This window comes from Scleropages formosus, chromosome 21, assembly GCF_900964775.1.
Source record: "Scleropages formosus chromosome 21, fSclFor1.1, whole genome shotgun sequence".
Classification (NCBI taxonomy): Eukaryota; Metazoa; Chordata; class Actinopteri; order Osteoglossiformes; family Osteoglossidae; genus Scleropages; species Scleropages formosus.
The window spans coordinates 14,655,337-14,680,908 of record NC_041826.1 but is presented as its reverse complement, the minus strand read 5'-3'; the positions used below and the strand labels follow the sequence as shown (position 1 = coordinate 14,680,908).

General features: G+C 45.2%; 1 protein-coding gene across 1 annotated transcript; it reads right to left on the bottom strand.

The window, feature by feature from the left end:
* Positions 1–601: 601 nt before the first annotated feature.
* On the bottom strand, positions 602–23,914 carry aebp2 (AE binding protein 2). Its single transcript, XM_029247325.1, has 8 exons — positions 23,404–23,914; positions 17,898–18,114; positions 16,782–16,889; positions 16,404–16,587; positions 14,637–14,761; positions 9,704–9,771; positions 2,638–2,751; positions 602–1,369 (listed from the first exon to the last, which is right to left on the bottom strand). Exons 1-8 carry the CDS (start codon positions 23,787–23,789, stop codon positions 1,357–1,359), a joined length of 1,215 nt encoding a protein of 404 aa, XP_029103158.1. The 5' UTR covers positions 23,790–23,914; the 3' UTR covers positions 602–1,356.
* Between the last annotated feature and the right edge of the window lie 1,658 nt (positions 23,915–25,572).

The following is a 25,572-nucleotide window of genomic DNA, read 5'->3' as shown; positions in this document are numbered from 1 at the left end:
CAAACACTGCCCATATGCGCGACGGTGGGTTGTAATATGTCTACTGTAACTTGTAGTTAAGCAACTCCCTGGAAAAACTTCAGACCAGTTGTTGGCATCAATGATCTTTTACTTGAGTACATCTGTTATCGAATATGTTTTGTACAGTTTATTCGATTTCTATTACTCTCATTTTAAATTTTTCAGATTTAATGTTTTTACTGAAAACTATGACCCTTACTATAAAAATGAAGTAGTGTTCTGCAGATTTCATTCAATCTCTTCTACAGAGATCGGCCTGGTAGAGGTGAGACTATCGGAGTTTAGTATTGAGTTCTGTCCCACACGCACAAATAGCCATGCCCTGCACATGTGAAGTCTCATGTGCCGCTTTTAAAACAGTACATTTTCTAATTGTAACACAGAAGGCAGACCAGTTTGTTTTCCACCAGCACACAACACATAGTCAAAACAGTTTCCTGACTGGTGCAAACAAATTAACAGCCAGAAGCTGTCCAGAGCCACAAGCGAGTAGTGTTCAGCACTGTCAAAGATCACTCCCCTCTTTGCAGGCGGGCATTTACAAACACCTTCCATTCCCAAATTTATTCTAAAGGCATGGCTGACACCTAAAGCTTAAACAAAGAGTCAATATCCCAAAATCCTATGGGGGACACATTTAACAAAAGCACACAGAGAGAAGTACTCAACTGGATTACATGGTTTATTAACATCATCCTGATGCTGCCACTTTCCCACACGCTAAGTATTGAGAAGCCCATACTGTTTCTCACTGTCCGTTCTGAAACTCCAGCAGAGACCAGACGTGTGATTGTCCAGCCCGGCTTTACAGCTCGCACAGTGACTCAGAAACAATCAGTGGGGGAGACACTTTTGTGGGCACCTTTTCAGTTATTCTGACAGAACTACTGCAGAAATGATTGAAAAATCTCTATGACATTATATACAATTACATTTATTTACTTCTACACAGACAATAAGATAATCTACAGCAGACTTTTACGGTATAAAAATATATTACAAATCTGTAGAAATATTTACAGACACTACTTTTTACATTTACCAAGTTTTTTATGAGATCCATTGAACAAAGAGGAAAACTATAGGCTAAAACTAAAAAAAAAAAAAAAAAGCATTTCTTCTACCTTTTGCACTTCATTAATCATATCGAAAGGCAGAGGAAAAACTAACACTCAAATGTCTACGTGTACTTTGGTGCAGTCAGGGGATCTGAAGGAGGAAGAAATTTCTCCTGTCTTCATGTTGCTGGTCTATCACACTTCTCTTCCTGGTACTTGAGAAATGGCATCAGGCAACAACACACTGCTGGTGGGTAGGGGGTCAGTGGTGCGGCTTCTAGAAAAACATCCTGAAAAGCAGATGTTTCTCTTAATTTTTAATACAGGATGGCATTCCACTGGTTTTTGCTGAACTGTCCCCTTTTCAAATCCAAAGGGAACAGTACTGCTTGTTTTTGCACATGCAACTTCATTATAACCAAACGAAGCAGTAAGATGTGTTACAAGCAGACAGGTGGAATGTGGGTTTTGGACTTGTGCCTACATTGTCCATACCAAGTTTAAAGCGGAGAAGTCACACCCCCACACGATGATGTACTTACATCTCGACAAGATGTAACAACGTTCAGCCTGCAACACCAATAGGATTATTTACAGGTGCTGTGATCAGCTGGGATTTCCACAAGACCTGTTACGTACTATATCACAAAGCGTGTTGAAACTGCCTTGGGGGCACAAGCACCTCACAAAGGACAAGAACGCGCTGCATGGCACAAAGCACTTGTGATTAACGAGAGGGCAGCGTACATGCATGTGACAGGCAGCCAAGAAACACTGCGCAGCAAATGTGTGTGGGGGGTCTCACGAAAGATCTCCACAGTAATATACTGCAGATGGACAGTCTGATGCATCAACCCTCACTCTTACACACACACACACACACACACACACACACACACACACACAGAGAACAGGCTTCAGGACAAAATATGCAGGGATTCTAACATTTGTTTTATATTTCCTGCATTATGAGACCCTTGAAATTTATTGGCTAGATATTGAAGTATTTTAATACCATTCTTTTTTTTATTGATCCATTGCTCATAGTTATTCTTGATACATCTAGATGAGGGCAAATATTACACTCGTCTAATATGAATCTTAAGAAATATTGCAAAACAAACCTTACATTTGTATGACTATATGTAAAGAATACATTCAAAATGTCTGAAACACTGAAAGTTTACATCTGCCCTGCAACCCCTGCATACATCAAGAAAATTTAGTTTTCACTGTTAGATGATGCTAACCTTCCTGGATACAGCAGGTGAAGGATGCTGAGAGTAGCCAATCACATGGGACAGCTGGTAGTGGTGTGGTTAGAGCTGCTGCCTTTAGACCCAAAGGTCACTGGATTGAATTCTATCTCCAGCTGTATTACCCTTCAACAGGGTACTTACCCTAAATTGCTCCAGTAAAATTACCCAGCTGTATAAATGGGTAAATAATTGTAAATACCTTAACATTGTAATTTGTTTTGGAGAAAACCGTGAGCTAAATCTAAAGGTACCTCCAGTTTGGCCCATGGGTCAGTCCCTGTGAGAGTGGCTGCACTCACCTGTACACACTGGGGTCCAGCAGAAGGGCGGTGTCCTGTGGCAACTGAGACAGGTGGACAACTTTAGTCTTCAACTGTGGCCGGTCTGTCTCGTTCACCCAGGCATCAGGTAATCTGAACATGGAGCGAGCAGCAGGCTCAGTGAAATACGGGGTTGACAGAGCATGAGGTCAAGCATGATCCCACCAGTGCCCACACCCACACAGCTCCCATCCTTGCAACAAACAGGCTGATCTCCAGCTCTGTAATAAGTGGGTAGCAGGGGGTGCAGTGTGTAGGGAAACAGTAGGGGACAGGTTCAAGTTCCAGTAAGGCAGACATGTCAAAATAAAAAACTATAAATATCCTCCAGAAAGTTGTAACAGTTTTGACTCCAAATTTCCTCCAATCAACTCCAATTAATTACTTCTGGTATATTTGGGAAAAACGCAATGCAGCATTTCCACAATGCACTGGTATAAGTGGTGCCTTTAACGTAATTGTACCAGGAGAATGGAATGAAATGGGGGGAGAAAAAAAAAGGATATTCCCAAAAACAAGATGGGTAGGGGAGTTGGAGATACCCAAAAATATGCAAGAGGTTTTATATGACTGTCTGCTGTGCACACAGGCAGCGAAGACAGAAACAGGCTCTATGGCAAGTCCAAGCAGGACCGATGTGACACAATCAGGGATACAAAGAACGCCACAGGGTTGATGGACAGAGAGAGCTGGGGGGGTGGTGATAAAGACAACACTCATCACATGTGAAAGCACCTCATGTTCACACCTCCCCACATTGCTCTCCTCTGAGTCTGCCTCCAAACAAAGTCTTCCACAAAAGAGACTGATATGGCCAGAGAGCTGTTCAACGGAGGCCTGCCCCCTGCTGACTGTCACAGGGATTACATGAGCAGCAGTACAGACTGAATGGAAGGTTCCCTTCATAAAAGAGCTTTTGTGTTCTTTTGCGTGTGAATGCAGGGAGTGGTTTGGGTACTTATCTGTGCTTCGGGTACTTATCTGTGCTTCAGCCAGATTCAACTCTTCAACTCTGGATTTCAGATCTGATAGAGCTTGACCACAATTTCTCCAAAAGAACAAACTATAGCAATACCACACTGCAGGATGAGACAACAGTAACCAGAATGCATGCCATCAACAACGGAAAGCAGTCTGACTACATCTCTCAAACTGTACATGAAGGTGACATACATTCATTATTTGAGCAACTGGGGAGATTTTGCACAGAGTTTGAAGTGAGTCATGCAAATGGGAACTGTAGAAAGGCTGAACAAACTGGATCGGATTGAACCAGACTAGACCACTCCATGAACTGGGGAGGAACATTCCTGAGTTGGTACCTGCTGATGCGGGCAACCTACAACACTCGGGCATATTTCTTTTTTTCTTAAAGACTCATAGCAATGAGATAAAAAAAAGTGAGCACACAGCTGTACTGTCTGCAGCAAACACACTGCTGGCAAAAGGACAAAACTGCTCTTTACAGTACAGCAGAAGAACAAGGCTGAAAGAGCAGAATGAGCTGACTGCTACAGTGCACTCCCCCCCCGCACCACTGCCTGCCCCGCCCCCTCCAGCAGTTCGTGCGTCATCAGAGGAACCCCCTGAGACGCTAATCTCCCCCGCAGCCCTCGCTCGCCCCACACAGAAGAGCCAGCAGCTGCCACTCAGCCAAATAACTCACCTACTTTTTAATTTCATTCAGCCCATATTTACACACGCCCTGATTGCAGCTAGGCAGGGGGGAGGTGAAGGTCGAGGGTGGGGGGGGTAGATGGTGGCCAGAGGCAGTGAGAGCTGGCGAGAGAGGAACGAGGGTAAGCGAATCGCGGTTCCTCCGTCACTAGCAGTCCTGCTGGCTGTGGATCACAGGCAGGATCTGGCAAGCACCAAGGGGCTCACAGCACGGGGCAAGCGCTGGGGGGAGGGTACTGTGGCGCCAACACCATCTTTATCCCAACGATACAGCTCCTCCAGCAGTGTTAGTGAACCATAGCTGCACAGGACCTGCTGGCCGTGATCGTGTGGAATTCCTTGGAGTCAGATCGTAACACCAGCCAGAACCAAATGGGAGCCCCTTGCTTGGAGGCGTTTCAAAATACATCGGCTGCAGCCCTAAAGCAACGTTCCCACGAGAGGGCAAACAGCTCACAACTGCAGACAACCCTAAGGCACTCATAAATTAGCACCTTCAATACACAATAGGACATTTCAACTTGTGTGCATTATTAAAATGCAGGGTGGCCAGTGGATTTAGAATGCCATTACTGGGTTTTGAGAAACCATGGTTTCTAGCCCACATCGGGCAGGAAACACTTACTGAGGCCTCTGGCAAATGCTGAGGTGGTGGCCCTGCTCTCCTCACATGCAAGCTCCAGCCTAGGTTACTGAACAGCAAGGCAGATCCAGTCTTCACAGGACAGGAAGGCACATGGTCTCTGTCTCTCTCTCTCTCTCGCTACCAGTCAGTGGATGCCTACCTCCCTTTTGTCACTCACATTAACTGAGTGTAGAACACAGATATCCCTCCATTCTCTGGAAGAAACACTGGGCCAAACTCTGGCTTGTGGGGGAAGATCCCTGAGGTCAAGTGACAGCAGGGTGAGGGCATACAGCAATAAATACAAGTCAAAGACAATGTTTGAAGAAATGTTACAGCAATCCTCACTGGCACACATTTGCTTGCTGGTTGAAGAACTTACTATGTGCCAAAAAATCCTCACAGAGGACAGATATATCCCCCCACCGCCAAAGAAAAAAACCCTTCTGAACAGAAGGCTATTCAGCTCCTCCCACCTCCACTTCTAACCCCTGAAGAAGGAACAAAGAAAGAATTTACAATTATTTATGTTCTACAAAGGAAGATTCTGGTTTGGATGTTCCATGACCCAGATATTTATATTCCACATAAAGTCTCCAGAGAGGGCAACTTTTTCCCCCAAATTGTTGCTGACCTTACATATTCCCAAGGGAGGGATTGGCTGATTCCAGGTTAGCCCAGCCCAAGAGGGACAACACTGGATGCTACCAGACCAGTAAGACCATCGGCTAATAACGGTCTACAATCGTGCTGACCGCTGGTGTGTCAGTCACAAGCATTTTCCCCATAGTGACATAGCTGTTGACTTAAGACAATGTAATAAGCCCAACAACGGTCAGAATTGTAAATACATACATCTCGCCTTGGACAGAGCTTCTTCCTCTATAAATCAAAAACTTTTAAACTGCTGCAAATCAAACTTGATACACTGACACAAAACATCCCTGTATCCTCTCCAACACACTGATCTGACAAAATAAGCCACCAATCCTGTACAGGTATCTGTGTTTTAACAGCTACAAGTATAGTAGCTATCAAAAGTCCACACACCCTTACTGAAGTTTCAGCTTTTGTTGAAGTAAAGACTCAGATCAATACAAATCATTTCAGACCTCTCACCAGTAACAAGACCTTGCAACCAAAAATTTGGGAGATGAAAAACAAATTTATCATTATCAGAAAAATAAGAAACTGAGTAGACGGCTGCTTAAGTCTGCCTACAGTTTATAATGAACACTAACTATTTAGCCAATCACATTCCAAATCACGTACAAAAGTGATCTGCCTTCACATGACAGCAAGTGAAGAGACTGAACAGCCCTAAATAAAAGCAGCTGTTCCTGTAGGGTTTCCCTGAAGGTTTCTTGGTTGGGTAGTGCAGCAGTAATGATGGTCCACAAAAAGCTAACATAGAATCGTCAAAGGTACTGATGAAGAGAGCAAAGTAAAACAATTATGATAGTATGACATACTGTATACCACAAAATATTGTGAATATCTTCATTAAGAAAGGGAGAAAATATAGCACCAGCAGGTCATTAAAAACAAGTACATTCCTCCAAAAAAGGGCAAGGAGAAAACTCATCAGAGAGGAATATGCCGACCATAAAGGAGCTGTGTATCTATGAGAGTGACTGGTGATTTGCTATGTACAACTGTTTTCGATATTCTGGCAGATGTGATATAGGGTGGCAAGATAATCTTTTTTGTGAGAAATGGCTTCTAAGACCATATAAATTTTTCATAAAGACACATTCAGTCTCCTAAAACCATTTGGTGGAAATGTCTCATATTCTGAAGGGACCACGGACTTTTTAGCTTTAATTCCAAACAAAACTTGGTGCAAAGATAACACAGTTCATTACTCAAAGAACACAGTAAATACTGTCAAGTATGGTGGCAGGAGCATAATTCCACGGGGCTGCTTTTCTTCAGTGGGGACAGGGGCTCTGGTGAGGAAAGGAAAAAAATTAAGAACTCCGTATAGCAACATATTTTGGTGGAAAACCTGCTACCCACTTCCAGAGAGCTGAAGTTAAAGAATATCATGTCTTAGCATAACAATAAAAAGCACAGAACACCACAAATAAAGAATGACTTAAAAAGGGAGGTCAGTGCCCTAGAAATGCCCTGTCAGAGCCTTGGGATCAGTTACAGAAAATCTGTGCACCAACTTAGAGGGTTATGCACAGGAGACCCCCTCAGTTTCACCAAGATTGAACTATTCTAAGAAAAGTGGGATAAAAGTTAGTAGAGGCCTATCCAGACACAGTGGTGTAAACAAAAGTGTGCATCCACAAAATATCTATTAAAGCATGTACTTACACAGCTAAGATTTTCACTTCTTAATATTTTATTCTAAAATGATGCATTTGGTTTCCACTTACATACTATTGCTTACAAAATCACACACACACACACACACACACACACACACACACACACCATCTGAAACTGCTTGTTCCATACGGGGTTGCGGGGAGCAGGAGCCTAACCTGGCAACTCAGGGCGTAAGGCTGGAGGGGGAGGGGGACACACCCAGGACAAGACGCCAGTCCGTCGCAAGGCACCCCAAGCGAGACTCGAACTCCAGACCCACCAGAGAGCAGGACCTGGTCCAACCCACTGCACCACCGCACCCCCTCGGCTTACAAAATCTTTAAGCATAAAAAACGTCTGACACTTGTCTTGATTTTGGACAGTTTAAAAAAAAAAAAAAAAAAAAAAAGCTAACAATGACATTCTTTATATACTTTAAACCATTAAATCACAACATGAGAATTTATCTCCAAATTCTACACCTTTCAGCACAAGCTTAATATCAATCACAACACTACAAAAAGAAAATCTTACCAGCCAGTTATTTCTACCTGACCACAGGAGTTACTCTGATACATACTTCAATTTATCAAGATGCTCGTTGTGATGACTTTTTTCTGTCTGGCAGGATGAGTGACCCTGGTTCATACACCCTTCTGCCCACACAAACACCACAGTGGAAACGCAGCACAAGAGCTTTTCTCCAAAAACCCCCAATTACTTTCCACTGGGTAGTGAACTGGATCTTTAGCAGAGACAGGGTGTTCCACTGCCAAGACTGTCCTAACCTGACCCGGCTACACGCCAGCCACAAAGCATGCTGAAACCAAGACATCCAGAAGGTCTGGGTCTGACGGTGGTCTAGCATCTATGCCCAAAGTACCAAAGCTGTAGAAAACACCCACTGAGGCATTGCAATGCCTCATCCAAAGGTCTACATGTTCAATGGCACAGACACCGCTCTCCTGACAAGGCCACCGTTTAATGGAACATTCCAGACACAGGTCCCAGTTTAAGACACTGAATGGACCAGACGTCAAATGCTTCCCTGAGGAGTTGTGCCCAGGGACACAATGTTGTGCTTTCATCACAAACACACGGTTGGAAAAAATCAAACTTGAGATGCTTCAAAACTGCAAGGGGTGGGGGCAAGATTTATGGGAGACTATGGTGTTTGCTGCACTGAAAATTTAAATTTAGGCACAAAAGCAGGAAAAAAAATTGCCCCAATTGTCAAACTATCATGAGTTAGCTAGCTGAAAACCAAGCTGCTAGTTAAGCCTTGGCCAGACATGCACAGGTTTCCTCTGTTATCCCACCTTGGATGTGCTGGCGCTGTTCCTGCATGGTGACGTCAAACACCTCCTCACAGAAGGTCACACCCTTACCCATAAAACAACTCTCAGACCAGTCCTGGAGATGCATAGTTCTGCAGCGATCACAGCTGGCTCAACCCAAAAACATCTTAGATCCCCTAAGTTATTCTAAATGGACTTCCAGGTAACAAAGGAGACTGAAGAGATTATGGGTAATATGATCCAAACAAAATGGAACTCTATATTGTCGGCCATCTCCCTTTTATTACTCCATTAGAGCTCCCTTCTGTCTCTTGACACCATGCCTCTGAAAAAGTGAGAAGAACTACTCAAGGCTACAGAAAGAATGCAACTCAGAGCTCACAAATGCGCAAATAAAAAGAAAGAGGTGAAAGAGAGCAGAATGACACCGAGTGTCACACAGCAGTCCTTGTGGACTCATCTTTACGCTTGATCATGCTCTGACCAGCCAGACAGGCTTCCCCCTGGAAGGTGGACAAAAAGAGGAGCAAGGAAATTTAAAACATTAGTAGATCACCTGTATGTCTCTGCCACACCGGTGTCTAAAAACACAATTTCTGTTGTCTCTGGATTTGTACGAACTGTGCACTTCACTGGTACAACTTCAACTGCTGAAACCCAGCGAAGTCTCTGGCCAGAGCTGAGACATATAAAACAGCCAAAATCCACTATAAACATTAGTGAGACTAGAATGGGGGCGCTCATCGGAAAACTCATGCAGAGCAAAGTGAGCGAGAGCCCATTTGGTGAATGCAAGATGGAAACCTGAAGAGGGAAGGGGGGGGGGAATTCAGCATAGCCATCATCCTCCCCCTTTGGAACTGCCAGCAAATTCAGTAAAGAAACCAGAGAGACGGGGGGGGGGGGAGGCGGCTTGCAGATACACACACAGGGTCCTCAGACTGCAGGCAATGGCGTTTCTGCTTAAATGTACTAGGAAGGAAAACGGCAATGCCAGGGTACACATCCCATGAGTCACCCACCTGCTACCTGTTGGGATGACCGAAAAGGCAATCACCACCAACACTGTGAGAATGAGGGTAGTGTGGGGCACCAGACTGTGGGTGACAAAGCCAGCAGTACTCACATGTCCTCAGGAGTCCAGTGGAGGAGGACCTTAACCTTCCCAGAATCCTCCTTTCGTCGTGCTATGACCTGGAAGGCCAAAGAAAGGAGTTGAGCTTAATAAAAAAATAAAGCAGACGGCTTAGGAAAAGATGAACACGAACGCAAACACAAACGCCCACACACTATGTCTGCACACGCTTGCAGAACACGAGCCAGTGCAGGGGGTGGGAGGTGGTCCTGCAGTGATATGACTGCTCACTATGAAAAAGGGAGAATTATAAACGAAGTGAATGGCAGTTTGGCCCTGGAATCAAACAAAGCCATGGGCTGATTTATAGTGTTAACGGGGACAAGTGTGACACACAGTAAGGGGAAGAGCTGCAGCAAGGGCACATGAAAGCACGAGCAGCAGCAGAGCTCCGCTACAGTAAGCAACAGCAATATGACCGCCATTAGGTTCAGAGGTCAAACCATGCAGATCCTCAGGAATAGTGGACGACTAGATATGCAAAACGGTGCGGGCTGGAATTATACTCAAAGAAAGCCAAAGTGCTCCCCAAAGAGTGAAGAACCATGACATCTCCTCAGATGGACCACTTGAAAAAGCACCATGGAATTACTGTGCTGGTACTGGGCAAAAACAAGATTTGGGGGTGGGGGGTTGGGCATGGGGAACAATTCTCAGAACATTACATTGCTTTGTTTATTCCCAAACTTTTTTTAAAGGCAACTCACACAGCCAACCCGTTTGGTGTGTGCAGCTGGACATTTTTACCATCGCAATCCAAGTCAAATACTTTGGTCAGGGCTAAAAGAGCAGGGCCTCTCTGGGGACTTGAACCCACAACCTTCTGGTCAAACCTCCCAAACCACAAAACGTCCCGCTGCTCTGGAATCTGCTGCTAAACTCAAAGGCGTTGAGATGTTTGCCGTAAGACAGTAACGCAAGCAAAGTTCCAGCAGTCATAATCACACCTCAGCTGGAAACCAATCGCAGTCTTCTCGCAAGGAACATCTGCTCATGGCCTCAGTCATGGTGTGTCCCTCACCACGACAACATTATGGAGACCGCATGGAAGAGATCGTTCCCAGTCCCATGTTCCCGGCTCGTTCTGAGACCGCATGAAACATCACTCTGTGCAATCTGGTTCAGGTTAGACACACAGAGCGAAACAGTAGTCCTCTCTGTGCCCCCTGCACACATACGCAGACACCATGGCATAAACACACTTCCAGTGATAACCCTTTATCATGCTCTCATTGACGTTCTGTGGTGACTTTAGAGAGGCTGATCAGCAGGACGTGAAAGTTTTTCACAAGCTCTGCCAGGGTGCTGCTCTCTCCCTGCTTTACCAAGCAAGGAGGGGCGGGATAGAACCCCACCAGTCCCCCACCACTGGCCCCAGCCCATGTGCAACTTTAACACGCTCAGTCCACAGCCCTCCGATATGGACACTCCAGAATCTATACCTCACAGTAAGATGGTGAGACAGTAGACTGCTTCAAAAACAGGAAACTGTCTTTTTCAGAGTCTGACCACATATTTCACATTCCATTACAAAGACACCTTCAGCCCTTCCTGGAGTCGTCATTTTCAAGAGCAACTGATTCTGTTACACAAAGCTCTACGAGATGAACAGAGAAAGGCAGCGGATGTTCTCTGCAGTATGTCGACCACAGAGCTCAGATACAGAGTATCCTCTTCCTCGGAGGCCAGCTCTGCTTCATTTAAATCCCTGCCTGCAGACACAACCAGGGGTCCTCCTCCACTCGCTGAAGCCTCTCCTCCAACGCTGGCATGGGAACTCCAATTACGCCTGTAGGGAGGAAAGGCTACCCGTTCCTCCCTGTCCAAAAACAACAGGTCCTGGCGGCAAGTGTGTCTGCAGCCCATAGCCTCCTCATTGGCCTTCTCATTATAGAGACCTAGGGTTCGCCTGTATCCTAGGGCTCCCCCCAAGGGATGCAGATAATCCTTAAAGGGACAGTGGCTGGCCCACGCAAGAAGGATTTATGAGCCCAAAGAAGCTTATGGGATTTGCCAGTGATGCTGGTGTCGACATTAAATAGCACGCTGGGTTTAGTGTGTGGGAAATGTTTGTAAACACAAAGCCTGTTCAGGAATGTGGGAGACGCCTGCAACCTGCAACGTGTTGTGAAGGTACAGGGACCATTGACAGAAAGATCCAGTAAATTCGGGTTAAAACTATTGAGGCACACCGGCGCTTGGGCTCTCACAGACTGAAGGTGTGTGGACTGAGAAGAGCTCCATTAAAGCTGAAAGCAGCAGAGGGGGTGCAGGAAAGGGAGCTGCTCTCTGTCCCTGAAAAAAACAAGAGCAAGATGCACTTTACTGGGCTCTCCGATCACAGAAACATACACGCAGCTGAGGGGGACACAAGTAAGTCCCCTCCTCCAGCAATTTAGAGCTCAACAGATCATATGGTCAACAAACCCCTCTCCTTTTCACATAAACACTGCAGATACTTAGTCTGTCGATGGCAGTCCCTAAAACCCTTCCAAGAACTGAGGTCACTACCCACCAGTCTGCAAAATTCTCAGAAGCTGCAAACGGCACAGTGGACAAGGATGTACATAGGGGATCCCCTGACATGGGAACACTCAACCTATGCTACATGAACAAAAAATGTGTCTCTACATATATGGAAGAGAACATTAAATACTACATGCATCTCCAGCTAGCTGTCCGTACAAGCTGACAAACCATGCGTAGTGTTCACAGACCATGTCACCACCACACACTTCGTCATATGTGGCAGGTTACAGCATGAGACACCAGGTCATTGCCCAGCTCTGCATCCAGTCCCGTCTGATACAGCCAACCCCAAAAAGCCTCCTGCTAATATCCTGGCTGCACTTCGGTCCAGCTCCATCCAAGTGTTTTCCTCCCTTCACCTCCTTGTGGATTTCACATAAATAAAAAGGTAAAAAGGGTATGCTCCTAGCAGTTGGAGTTCCAGGAGCTGGAAGAGGAGATTCTACACCCTTTCCTAAGACTTGCAGTCCTGAGGTATAGCACCATTCACTTGAACTGCTTCCTGTTTTATCTACCAGATGTGTGATGAGCTATGACTGACCCAGCATATCTATCATTAATTTTCTCCCCTCAAGTCCATAATCTTTTCTCTCATCTCCCTACCATCTGCAGTTGAATGGCAAGGATGTTTTAGAGCGACTCCATTTCCTCGTTACAGAAAATTACTGGCGTCTCCTGGCATAAACACACACACAGAGTATAATTCCTCTAGGTGCTCCAGCTTCCTCCTACAGTCAAAAGGCACCTGTTTCAGCTGAACTGGTGAATCTACAAATTGTCCTTTGTGTGTGTGTGTTATTTTGTTCTGCTGTACATGAGATGAGTGACTGATGGCATGGAGTTAAGCACAGTATCTACCATTATAAATCACCTTTGGCGAAAGTGGCATCTGGATACTAAATTTTTTTTAAATGCCATTTATGTTTGGAAACTTGTGCTACACATGTGATGTTAGTACTTTGGAACTGGAGCACAACCTACAAAAGCAACACACAATATCTATCAGGAGGAGATGGGCTCTCCTTGCAAGTCCTATCTGCACAGCGGCTCCAAACACTAGTCCTCACTCCTGCCAGTGGCTGGGGGATGAATCTGATTTTAGCCTCCTGTAGGTGTACTGAAAACATATGTCCATGTTCAAAAAACCTGACCTCAGTAGGTCGGGGAAACACACCGGAGAGGTACTGATTATAGTCTAAGCTGTGAAGTTAAACGCATGACCTTTTTATCTGTCAAATAAGACACTCCCTATTTACCAAAGAGACTACATTGCCTCCTAGTGGACACAGTATATAATGAGATGGAAGTCAGCTTAAAAACCCTCTCTAGTCTCTCCCTAATAAATCAGTTCTTGCATTAAACTATACATTTACTGGGAATCATGAAATAAAATGCAAGTAAAAAATTAAAAAGCATACTATAATCTTATTTTTTCCCTATACAAAGCTGAGTAATGAAAAGAAACCATTTGTAATCAGAAATCCCCAATTCCCAACTAATAAGCCATGCAGACTAAGTCATTCTGCATAGAATTAACAAGATACCAAGTTGTGGCCATCCACAAGACGAGCTGCAAAACACTGACTGTGTAATGGCCAGGAAGCCGGAAAGTGCCAAAGTAAGCTTCCACGCTCCACAGTGGCTGAAGTCATTTCCTCAAGTCCATTCAGCCCAGCTTCAGGCTAATTCAATGCTCATTCAGAAAACCAGCTCAAGCACTTCCCAGAATCCATTGCTCCCACTTCATTAGTTTAAGAGGGGGATGATGGGTGAGTTAAACAAATTTGATTGCATTTTTAAAAAAAAAAAACACTGCAGAGTGTTCCCTGCTTGCACTCTGCTGGGAACACGAGTGTTCAGAAAAGTAATTTTTCAAACAAGCACTAGTAATTTATAATTTAAACCATTACACTGACTACTTGCGCAGAATAAAATTTCTGAGAGCAATGAGGTGCAGTTTGCTACACAAGCTACATGAAGAAAGGCTGAGCATAAATTCCAGCTAATACACGACAGTGGTGCTTGAGAGAGACTCTCCTGGCATCTACTGGACAAAAACAGTACAGCATGGGCTGCTAGTGGACGGAGCAGAATGGAGTGGAATAGAAGATGCTCTTCCTCTCATTTAAGAGTCCTATGCAGCAGAAAGACACAGCATAAGAAAGGTCAAGACAGAATCTCCCTGAACAGCTCATCTTGAGGGCATGAGCTGAGCGACACTCTGACACTGTTCTAGAAAGCAGCACTCACGAGTACCAAAGCTGCCATGAGGTGACACCAACAGCAACGCAGACAGCAGTATTCCAAATTGTATTTTTTCAAGCCCTGCCTGTTCCTTGATCAGATCCCAGCCCTATGCACAATGTTTTTCCCCCAGAGGATACAGCACACCCACCGTACTGTGGAACACCACGCTGTGGCCACTCCCCTGGCTCTCAATGTGTGTGGCCAGGTTCAAGCAGATGGCCCTATGGCGGATGGCATCCATGGTCTGGGCATCAAAGAAGTCATGTGGCCGTGCTGATGGGGAGAGAGAAGAAAGTGCGCTAAGCAATGGTCAGCACACCCCCTGCTGAGCTCACAATGTACCCACACAGTTGAAGCCACTATTCTTCTGGATGCAACACTTTGGTGTACAATGACACGATGCTCCTTATTTGTGAGCATGCTTCATGAGATGACACTTTTTGCTTACACATACATTAGTAGACTCACTGTTGGGCAAATTTTAATTAAAAACTTAATTACAAATACTATTAATTGCTTTAAACTAAAAAGTCTAATGACTATAAAAGGGATCTTCGAAAAAACATAGCGTACAGAAGTTTATAAACATGCAGACAACTTCTGTCCTCTAAATGAGAAGGGATGCATTTAAAGTGAGTACACTTCACAGTATACTCTTAGCATCAAATATAATAAAGAACAAGAACCCCTTTTAATAGAGTGCACTTTCTAAAAATCTGGAAATATGATGTGGGTTACAGGTCAGTATGTTCTGGAGTACAACTTCAAATGTGTTTTCAACAGCAACGAGACGACAGCTTTCAGCTACTACCGTGTTTCGTTCACTGTGCTACCCTAACAATACCATAAAGAGTTTATTTTTGGGTCAATTATTACATCAGTAGAGTAACTAAGAATGAGGATGGAACCCTTGTTCCATCTATGCTAAGTATGAGATATAACTTAAGCATTTTTAAGGCTCATTTTGCTCCACTTAGCCCATCTCCAAAGAGTACCAGTTTATTCTTTGCTGCTCATGTTTTTTTTGCAAAGTATGACTCAACTGTTTAATATTTTGTTCTGTTTACTGATCCTAAGTATCTTCAAAAGCTGACCAAACAGAATGTAAGGTGAAACCATGGAGGAGGGGAGAGGAAAAAAAAAAAAAAAAAAAAAAAAAAATCTGTTACATCTCATCACATTAATGACTTTTTATATTATTGGGGGGGTTACCGCTGTAAATTTTCAGTTTACACAGTAATTTCTTGTTCCATAGTCACACTATAGCAGAGGCACCCTCTGCATGTCAAAGCTGCCCTGACAGTAACACCAACTTCTGTGAGAATTTCTTACATTTTCAGCAGAGGTTGGAACAACAAATTGAGAGATACTATTCCAAGTTACTTTAATGAAACAAAGTACAGGAGTACAAGCAGTCTTTGCAACAAAAGACTAACTGGCTCTGACCTAGACTTATCTTGTCCATTTTAAGGAGGATGTGCTTGAGATAACTGACCCAATGGGCAAGGCAGCTGCAACAGATCTGTCAGAGCATAGGGACTATAATCTGCTCAAACCCAAGACCCGAACAACAATAATGTGGACACATCCCCTTGTGCATTCTGTGCTGTCATCTGTCAGTTTTGAGAGTCTAACAATGAACCTCCCCCAGCTGTTTGCTTCCATACAGTCCAGAGGCTGGAGATGGTGTAATGCAAGTACTACACCCCCCTGCTCCTGTTACAGTGAATTTTTATCATAATTATACAGTGAACAGCACCAACTTGGACATAAAACAGCTGTTCCTGCTTTCTGAGCTGTCCCAGGCTGCAGTCACTGCAAGGTGGGGAACGTGTTAAGGACAAGAAACCACTGGGAGTAGCGGACAGCAAGAAAGATGAGCCAATGTGAGGAGGTTTGTATGTGCAAAACGTACGCAGGGAGCGGCGGCGCTTGTTCCTGAGCTTCTTCCTCTTGAGACCAGCCTTAGAGGGTGACTCCTCCTTTCCCCGGGAATGGCTGGACACCTTGGAAGAGTTCTGCTGGCTGAAGTGAGTGGGCACATGCCGTGCCAGACCACCTTGGGAGGCAAAGCAGGCATTGCATCCACCCACCACACACTGCCAGAATATGAAAAGAGGGGTCATAGTTGGAAGAACACACAGGACACAGAGGCATTCAATCACAAAGGCATAAATCAGGGAATACAGTTTAAAAAGTAGCTGCACATCTTCAACGGTCAACAGCAACAAATGGATGTTGTTCAAATTACTCAAGAAAGACAGGATGCCGAGAAGGGCGTGCAGAGTCCCACCTTGAAGGGTTTGTCCCCGCTGTGAGTGAGCATGTGTCTCTGGAGCCAGCTCTGACTGGTAGAAGGTGTGTTGTACACCTTACAGCCCTTCCACAGGCAGACATAGACCTGAAAGAGAAACACACACACACAAGCAGCTTTACAATTAGGACAAGTACTTCCCTTCAAAAAACTATACTAGCGGAACAAGACTGGTGCTGACTTTCCAAACAGGTATAGAATCATGTTTTCATGTATACTTATGCCTTTTTTTGGCCTTCACTGTGCACACAAATGAAAGAAACCTACAACCACACATCTGCTGCATGAGAGCCTAGCTGTTATAAGAGCAGAAAGGTGAAAAACTGCTAGTGATCATGCAAGTTTCAGCAGAGCATACAACTCTTAGTGCTACTCCTTTACAAACAGGCACTTTTTCATCACACCAGCAACTTCCAGCAAAAATTTCACAAACAAGCCAATATTAGCGCTTGACTAAAAGAGAATACGGAAAGACCGTGGTTGGTGTCTTAAACAAGAGTAAAAGCCCTCTGTCTCCACCCCTACAACACTTCAAATGAACAAAAATTAATGTTAAAATGTTAAGAGAAGAGTTTTGCCCCTCATTGGGTGCTTTACACAGCAGATGCACCCCAGCTGTTCCAGATTTAAAACAAACAGCTGGAGTTACTTTCCACAGTATTGCCCTACAGGGAGACACACACACTGAACATCTTGAAAACAAGCAAGATTTTGCTAATGGAGCCGCTGGAGAAATGGATCCTTTCTGGTTATGGGACAGACGAGAAGATATGCAAAACCTCATGACTGGAAAAGCCTAACAGCACTGGGGATGTTGGGGCATGATGGCTCACTCAGTTATTACAGTGCCATAGGAAAAGTGACAATTTACACAGATCCAAGTGGCAGCAGACCAGGGCAGACATCGTATCTGTAAAAAAGCCAGAGCCGATGGAAAGAGCTGTAGGAAGCCAAAGAAAAACAAATGATAAATCGAGGAGAGAGGGGAAAAACACTAAAGGAGCTAAGAAGAAAGGGGAAGGACAGTGTTGGGAATTATTAGACAATGTAGCAATGTGGATGAAAATAGGGCAATGAGACCAAGGAGAAACTGACCCCTCCTCGTTGAGAGTCCACATGGACACCCCGGATGTGCTCAGCCAGGTCAGGGCTGGAGTCAAAACGGCCGAGGCACTGGTCCCAGCAGCAGGTGTAGGCCACAACTTTGGTGGAGGAGGTCGCGACAGCGCTACCCCCATGGCCGTTCATCATGGCCGGTGTGGAGCGGCCGCTGGAAGCTGGGCTCTCCGTGTCCATTATGGTGCTGCTGATGCTATGTGCAGAGGAAGTGGATGAGACACACTCTCATGGGACCATATAACTTTACCAGTCATTCACTAGTCTATAGTAACCATAACATATTTGGCTTACTTGATGGTTACTCAAGTCTCAGTCCTATGGGGAAGAACCCAAAAAAGTTTCATCCCAGCTGACCAGCGAACCACCTGATTCAACTCAATGTCCTAACTGAACTCATTTAACCCCTTTCTGAGCATAACTTGCTTTGTTTATAAATCAAAATTTGCTTTTACCATGAATTCATAATCAGTAAAAGCAGAGTAATACATCAACAGGCATCAATATGCACTGGTTAGGTTCTGTACAAAGCCTCACATAAATCCATATGAATTAAAATAGTAAACATTAAATATTTTTAATAACTTCAAACATCTCTCTCTCTCTCACACACACACTCTCTCTCTCTCTCTCTCTGAAACCGCGTGTCCCAAGCGGGGTTGCGGCGAACTGGAGCCTAACCCGGCAACACAGGGCGCAAGGCTGGAGGGGGAGGGGACACACCCAGGAAGGGACGCCAGTCTATCGCAAGGCATCCCAAGCGGGACACGAACCCCAGACCCACCAGAGAGCAGGACCCGGCCAAGCCAGCTGCGCCACCACGGCCCCCTCGCTGAAACATCTTTGAAACTAAATTTAAAATGACGGAAAATGACAATTTTCCACAATGAGTCCACCAATTAATTTTACAAGTGTCTGCAGTATTCAACAGCTTCTGTCCACTTTCAGCTTTTATACAGAATCAAAAGATCAGTAATAATGGTGATCGCTTAATTTCTTCTTTTCATGAATTTAGGTTCTGTAAAAATCACATGTAAAGCTAAAATATTAGAACAATTAAGAACTTTTATACATTTCAAAATATATTAAAATTTCAAAGCAACTGGGGGGGGGAATACACCACTGTCCACAAACTCCCACTGAATGCCAGCTATTGACTAACACATCCCCTCCTGTAAAGTGTCCATTTGTCAAGTTGCTACTGAACAAGGACACTGAAATGTCAGGCATGAACTGAAAACAGAGTTGAGGAGAGTTTAATTCAAGTAGTCTTACATTTCCATGCTATTTATCTGTATTCTACGGACAACTAACAGCTAAGCACGCAAAGGCAGGTCAGTTTCACTTCACAGCAACATTTAAGAAAATAGACAAGTGAAGAAAATCTCACACACACACACACACACACACACACACACACACTCTATCTGAACCGCTTGTCCCATGGGGGGGTCGCGGGGAGCCGGAGCCTAACTAAAACATTATCTGGGAAACGTGTCTTCAAAACTGGAGCATTTGTAACACCAAGCCCGTGTGCTTGGCAATGCATCCCAGGCCTGGCAGCTACTCACTGCAACTGTCACCTTGACCACTGTCTTCATCAATAACACGTCATTACACTTGTGTTTCTATGTTATGCATCTCTACATAATGTTAAATCTACCATTGTGAGCCAGGGTGGGCAGATTTAAAACATCCGTTTTTTTAATTGTTCATTTAAATCAAATTTACAGAATTTTTTTCATATATTTTTCATCAAATCTTTGAAGGTTTATCTGCTAATGTATCTACAAGCACTTGAAAACAGCTTTAAATTACAGGAAACTGTCAGCACAAAGTACTTGAACAAATGACATTATTAATTAAGTGAAAAGAACTGTAGGATAATTAAACCACAGTGCTTAACATAAAAGTGAGCTGTAAACTGCCCAGAACGTCAAAAAACATGTCACATTAAATCACACACCAGTTTTTTGAATATAATAATAATAATATTATTACAGGCCTTCATTCACAGACACCAACAGTTTTACTAGAAGTGTGGGTTACTTATGGCTCATCCATTCGATGTTCTTGCTTAGGACCCTGAGGAGAAACAAGTTCTGCTGCATTTTCTGTGCCAAGCCTGTTCTTAAGTTTACACTGGACAAGTGCATGTGTTAAAGACACGCTCTACACCTGCAGAGGATGTAGTAGCATAAAGAAGCTGGTTGACAGCAGCCATATATTCCGCATCAATTACATCACATAATTGAAATGTAACTATTTTAAGGTATTTTAAACATTTTCAAGAGAAACAGTATTTTGGTAATAAAATACAACATTGCTATTAAAATAACTGTTCAGAGACAGAGAAAGCTCAAGAATTAAAAAAAAATTAAAAATCTGATTTAAATAAAAACAATGTTTTTTTTTTTTTTTTTAAATAAAAAAGCTGCCAACTCTGTTGTGAGCACAGGAGAACCAACCTGCCACTTATCCTTGCTCAGAGCTGTCAACTCAATTCTACGGAGGTAATGCAAATGTCACATTTCCTAACAGCCCATTCCCATGACTTAACTGGTCTAATTACTAGTTAATTGTCTCTATTTATAGAAAGATGTTTCCCCAAAAATGCTTCCATCGTGTCATCAGAGATTAAACTAATTAATTATTTCCCAGGGAACTTCATGAGTGGGTGGCAGAGATACCAACCACCTCTGCTCTATAACAGACAGGCAACGCAAGGGTGCTCCTGTCTCCTGGAGATGTCAGTGACATCACAAAGAGCACAAAACTGGATTAATGCAGCATTTCTGAAGGAGGCCTCCATTGTTCAGACTGCAGAAGCACAGAAAGATGCCTGAGGGAGTAACATATCCTCCCCTGCAACTCCTTCCTTCCTTCCTTCCTTCCTTCCTTCTCCAACCTCTTTGCCAAAGTCATCCAACAGCTGGAGTCACTCAGTCAACTACAGATACTACATTAACAGACCCAACAACAACACTTGTGACAGTGAGAACCTAAAACCCATCCCTATTTGTATGACGTAGAGAGCAGCAGCCATGGTAGCTGGATTTGGGTGGACCAGAAGAGAGATCCAACTCAATACCACATCATCCATCATATCAAACATAAAAAATGAAGGAAAGAAACAAATGATGTTCCACAAAGAGACAAAAATCTGCAGTAATCTCCTCCACACCACATGTCCACTTCTTTCAAGCTGTGTCTGAAATGGCGTGTTGGTACAGGGGGTGGGTCTAGAAGCCCGAGGAACAGGGGTCCCCCTCCCCCCGCCCAGTTCCAAAAGTGAGCCTGGACAGACGCATTGTCCTGAAATGGGGGGCTGTGCTTCGGGACCACATGCTGGTCCATTGTGCTAGGAATGGACTAGAAACTGCCCCCCCCCCCCCAAAGCCAAGCTAGCTGGAAAGCAGCTTGAGTAATGGCATTGTGCTGTCAAACCCGCAATGTCCATTTGTTATGGTAATGAACCCCTGGAACTGAATTTCCCTTTCATGAGACCCCAGAGCATGGCGAGCACATATAGCTCTGTCCGTCAAGCCATTTCATCTGTGTTTATAGAAAACCCGACACCACATTACTCACAACTCCAAACAGTTTAGGAACTGTGCTTCCTAAGAGCTGCAGGAGACCTTCAACATCAAAACCAATTGGTAGCGAAGTGGTTAGTTACTCCCATTCGATCCAAAGGTTGCAGGTTCGATTCCCACCTCCGGCTACCTCGAGCAAGGTATTTATTCTAAACTGCTCCAGTAAAATGACCCAGCTGTACAAATGGGTAAATAATCGTACCCTTAATTTTGTAAGTCACTCTGGACAAAAGTGTCAGTTAAAAGAATAAATGTAAAAAGTTGAAGAGGATGTCTACATTACCCTTTCCAGAATGACAAGTCTTTGTGGTTACTCAGATACATGACACAGGTAGCCAAGAACTAGTACGGACTTAACGCACACATGATCTGGGGGTGACGAATACAGCGGCTTATCTTGGCTCCTCTTCAGAACATCAGTGGAGAGTTTGGTCAGGGAAGGAAAGTTCACTGTAACCCCCAGCCTGTTATGTCTGCTGTGTACTACTATATACACACACGCCACTATGATTTACACAAACATGTACTTTATTTAGACAACACGTTTCTCCAAGGTGAATGTGTTGACCCATTTACACAGCAGGGTACTTTTACTGGAGTAATTCAGGGTAAGTACTTTGATCAAGGGTACTACAACAGTGGGTAGGATTCAAACTTGGGTCCTTCAAGTGCAACATTTATTCACATTTACTCATTTAGCTGATGCTTTTCTGCAAAATGAATTACAATGTTGAGCTATCTACACTGATTTAGCCATTTATCCAGCTGGGTAAGGTTTACTGGAACAATCTAAGTACCTTGCTCAAGGGTTCTACAGCTGGAGGTGGGATCTACAGCTGGAGGTGGGATTCATCCCACCTCCAGCTGTCCCACCTCCAGCTGTAGAACCCTTGAGCAAGGTACTTAGATTGTTCCAGTAAACAAATGCAGCATCTCCAACCACTACGCTACCCGCTGCCCCCATAGGGTGTGCAGCTGGGTATTCTTACTCTATCAATTCATGGCAGGTTCCTTGACCAATGGTACCACACTAAGTGTGGGATTTGAACCAAGGACCATCACATTGCTTGAGAGCAGTGCTAAGACAGGAGATGCTCCCAAAAGACAGACCCCCCCCCCCCCCCCGAGGAGAGGCTCACTTATAACTCCTCCTGACTTCTCTAGACATGAGTTGAAGGAAGGAGGCTCGCACTACATACGTGAACGTGCCAACTGTCACACCTAATGCCTTTTGTCCAGGGTGACTCTCAGTGTGAAACAGCTTCTACCACAGTATTTTACCACACTGTCTCCGACCCAAGAACACCATCCAAATAGACTACTCCTGTAATCACCTCTGTTTTAGAGACCGTGAACTTGGTAGAATTTTGTTTAAGAGCCATCGATGTTGTACCCGGTCCAAAGTGACACCAGTCACTGTGTGTACCCAATGTTATTGGACACACACACACACACACACAGAAAGTTGACACAAGCGCTTGACCTTCTGAACCGGCGTTCTCTGCTCAGCACGTTGCCACTTTTAAGCGAAAAGTTTGTATTTCCTACTCTTACTTGCTCATTATTAGCATCAATTCTTCCATTTTTTTTTATTACTCTTTTTCAGCGCAGCAAACCGGCGCCACGAACAATTTTAGGTGAGAAATTAATGCTGTGAGTAATTATGTGAAGTAAATGATCGAAGGCACACGACGAAGCCCAACGGGTGTGCGCGCGCGCGAGTGAGTGAGTGAGTGAGTGACGTACGGCTGTCACTGCGGTGTGTCCTCGCGGCCCCTCGTGTCCCAGTGCTCGAGACACACTGCAGCAAAACGAGGCCCCTGTATGTGTGAGTGTGAGCGGTCCTCGTGCTCTGCTCGCCACCCCCTCTCTCTCCAGTAACACCCCACCTGTCCTCGGAGTCCATGCGGCTCAGCGGTTCCCCGTCTGACGAGGACACTTCCGCGCCGGGGCCGCGCCGAGGCGAGGACGCGCTCTCCTCCTCCCTTTGTTCCTCCTGCTTCTTCTGCTTCCCGCCGGTCCCGGGGCTCCGCTCGGCACCCGCGCCCCCGCGCCGCAGTCCCCCGTCCCGCTCCTCCTCGTCTCCCTCGGCGGCTCCGCCCGTTAACGCCGCCTCGGGCGCTCCCGCGTCCCCTTCCTGCTCGCGTGCGGTCCTATCGCCGTGCACGCGGGGCTCGCGCTCCAGGACTCGCGGGCCCGCCGTCCTCTCCGGGTCCCTCGCGCTGCTCGACGCCGCGGTCTCCAGCGCACCAGAGTCGCTCGCGCCGGCGGCCATTTTCAGACGAGTCCTTGTTGCCCACGGAGCGCGCGGCACACGGATAATACACACCGCTACACAGAGAGAGTTACACGCGCACAAGCAAACACTAACACACACCGTCACATACACACACACTCTGGCAGCACGAGGGGCCGGGAGAGGGGCGGAGACTAATGACGTGGGAGCGCGTCGGCTTTCGCTCCGGTTTTCAACAGTTCGGTTACTTTCGGCGGACGAATGCGACTAAAATATGACTGAGTGAGTTCGGGTCCGCGTTGAAATAGCGATATGACTGGCGGGGCCTCTCTGCTTCACTCTGCTGTGTTCAGCCACCACGAGAAAACACACTGACTGATTGTGTTCGGTAGAACTCGTGCATGTGCTCGTGCCTCATTATGTATGCCTGTCCGTGTCTGTAACGCAATGGAAATGAGCAGAAATTCGTTATCTATTCTAAGAGATATTTACAAGGCAGTTAAATCAGATGTGAAGGCAGTTCTGGACTGGCTTCAGGAGCGCTCCGCGGGGGGGAACGAAGGAAGGCGAAGGAATGGAGCCGAAATGGAGCCGAACTGGACCTAGTAGAGCCGAAATGGTGGCCGGCGCCGGACATATATAGACTGGCAGATGGAAACACCGTTAGACGCAGAGCAGGTGCAAACTGCTGCCCTTCCCCTCCGCATTTGAATGGGTAAAAACGGGCGGCTGTTAGAGGGAAGCGCTCTAAGGGTTTGATGAGTGACAGCTTAATGTTCCTGTCAAGTACGTGTCTCAAAACACTCGTATGACGAAAGAAGCGAAGCGACGGCGCCGTGTGTAACAGCAGAACCGGCAGGGGGCGCCGTAGTCATTCCAAAGGTAGCCGGTGCGGAGCAACCAGGACGCGGGACACGAGCTGCGTGTTGGCAGCTGATGGCGCCTTTTGTCTTAATCTGCCTTTTTCTGCCTGTGGTGTGAGAGGAACGAGCCCTTTTCCTGTACACCCACGGGTAAAAAGCGCACCGGTTGCTTTTGAGGAGATTTCGGTCTCCACACGTATGTAAGGCGCTGGTGGTTTTCCAGGCCTCGGAGCCCTTTGCGAATCCGATGAAAGGAAAAGTCCGTAATTCAAACTCTGAGCGAATTATATAATATTACACTGCAGCTTCATTTCCTTTCCACGGAATTGCCGTATGTCATACGGTGACACTTTTAGCTCACGGAGATGGCTTTCTTTTCGAAGTGGCACTGTGTGTCCCTGCAGAGGTTCGCACATTTTAAAAATTGAAGTAGAAAGTACATGCATGATTGATTTAGCTGATGCCTTTCTCCAAAGTGACTTAACGTTGTAAATTTTACTGGAGAGATGTAAGGGAAATACTTTGCTCGAGGGTACTGCAACTTGAGGTGGGATTCGAACCCGCGATCTTTCGGCTCCAAAGAAGGCAGCGGCTCTAAGTGTTGCGCAACCAGCTGTCCCCAGTGTCACATCCGGACATATAAACCGATATTTAGCTTGAACGACTTCAGCTCCAGTTAATTGATTGATTCTGGGTACAGTGTGATATGGTGTGCAGTAGATTTCATTACAGATTCAAACATACTAACGTTAACGTTACGGTATTAGGGATATTTGCGTGCCTGGCCTCTCAAATGGACAATGAGTCTTATTCAACAAATAATATCCCCACCTCCTCTTACAGTCCTTTCACCCACAGCACATCACTTTGTTTTGTTGCTTTTTTTTGTGACATGTTGCCATTTGTTCAGGTAAGTGTTGCTTGGTATAGATTGTAACATTTTGTTGCATTTTGCCTAT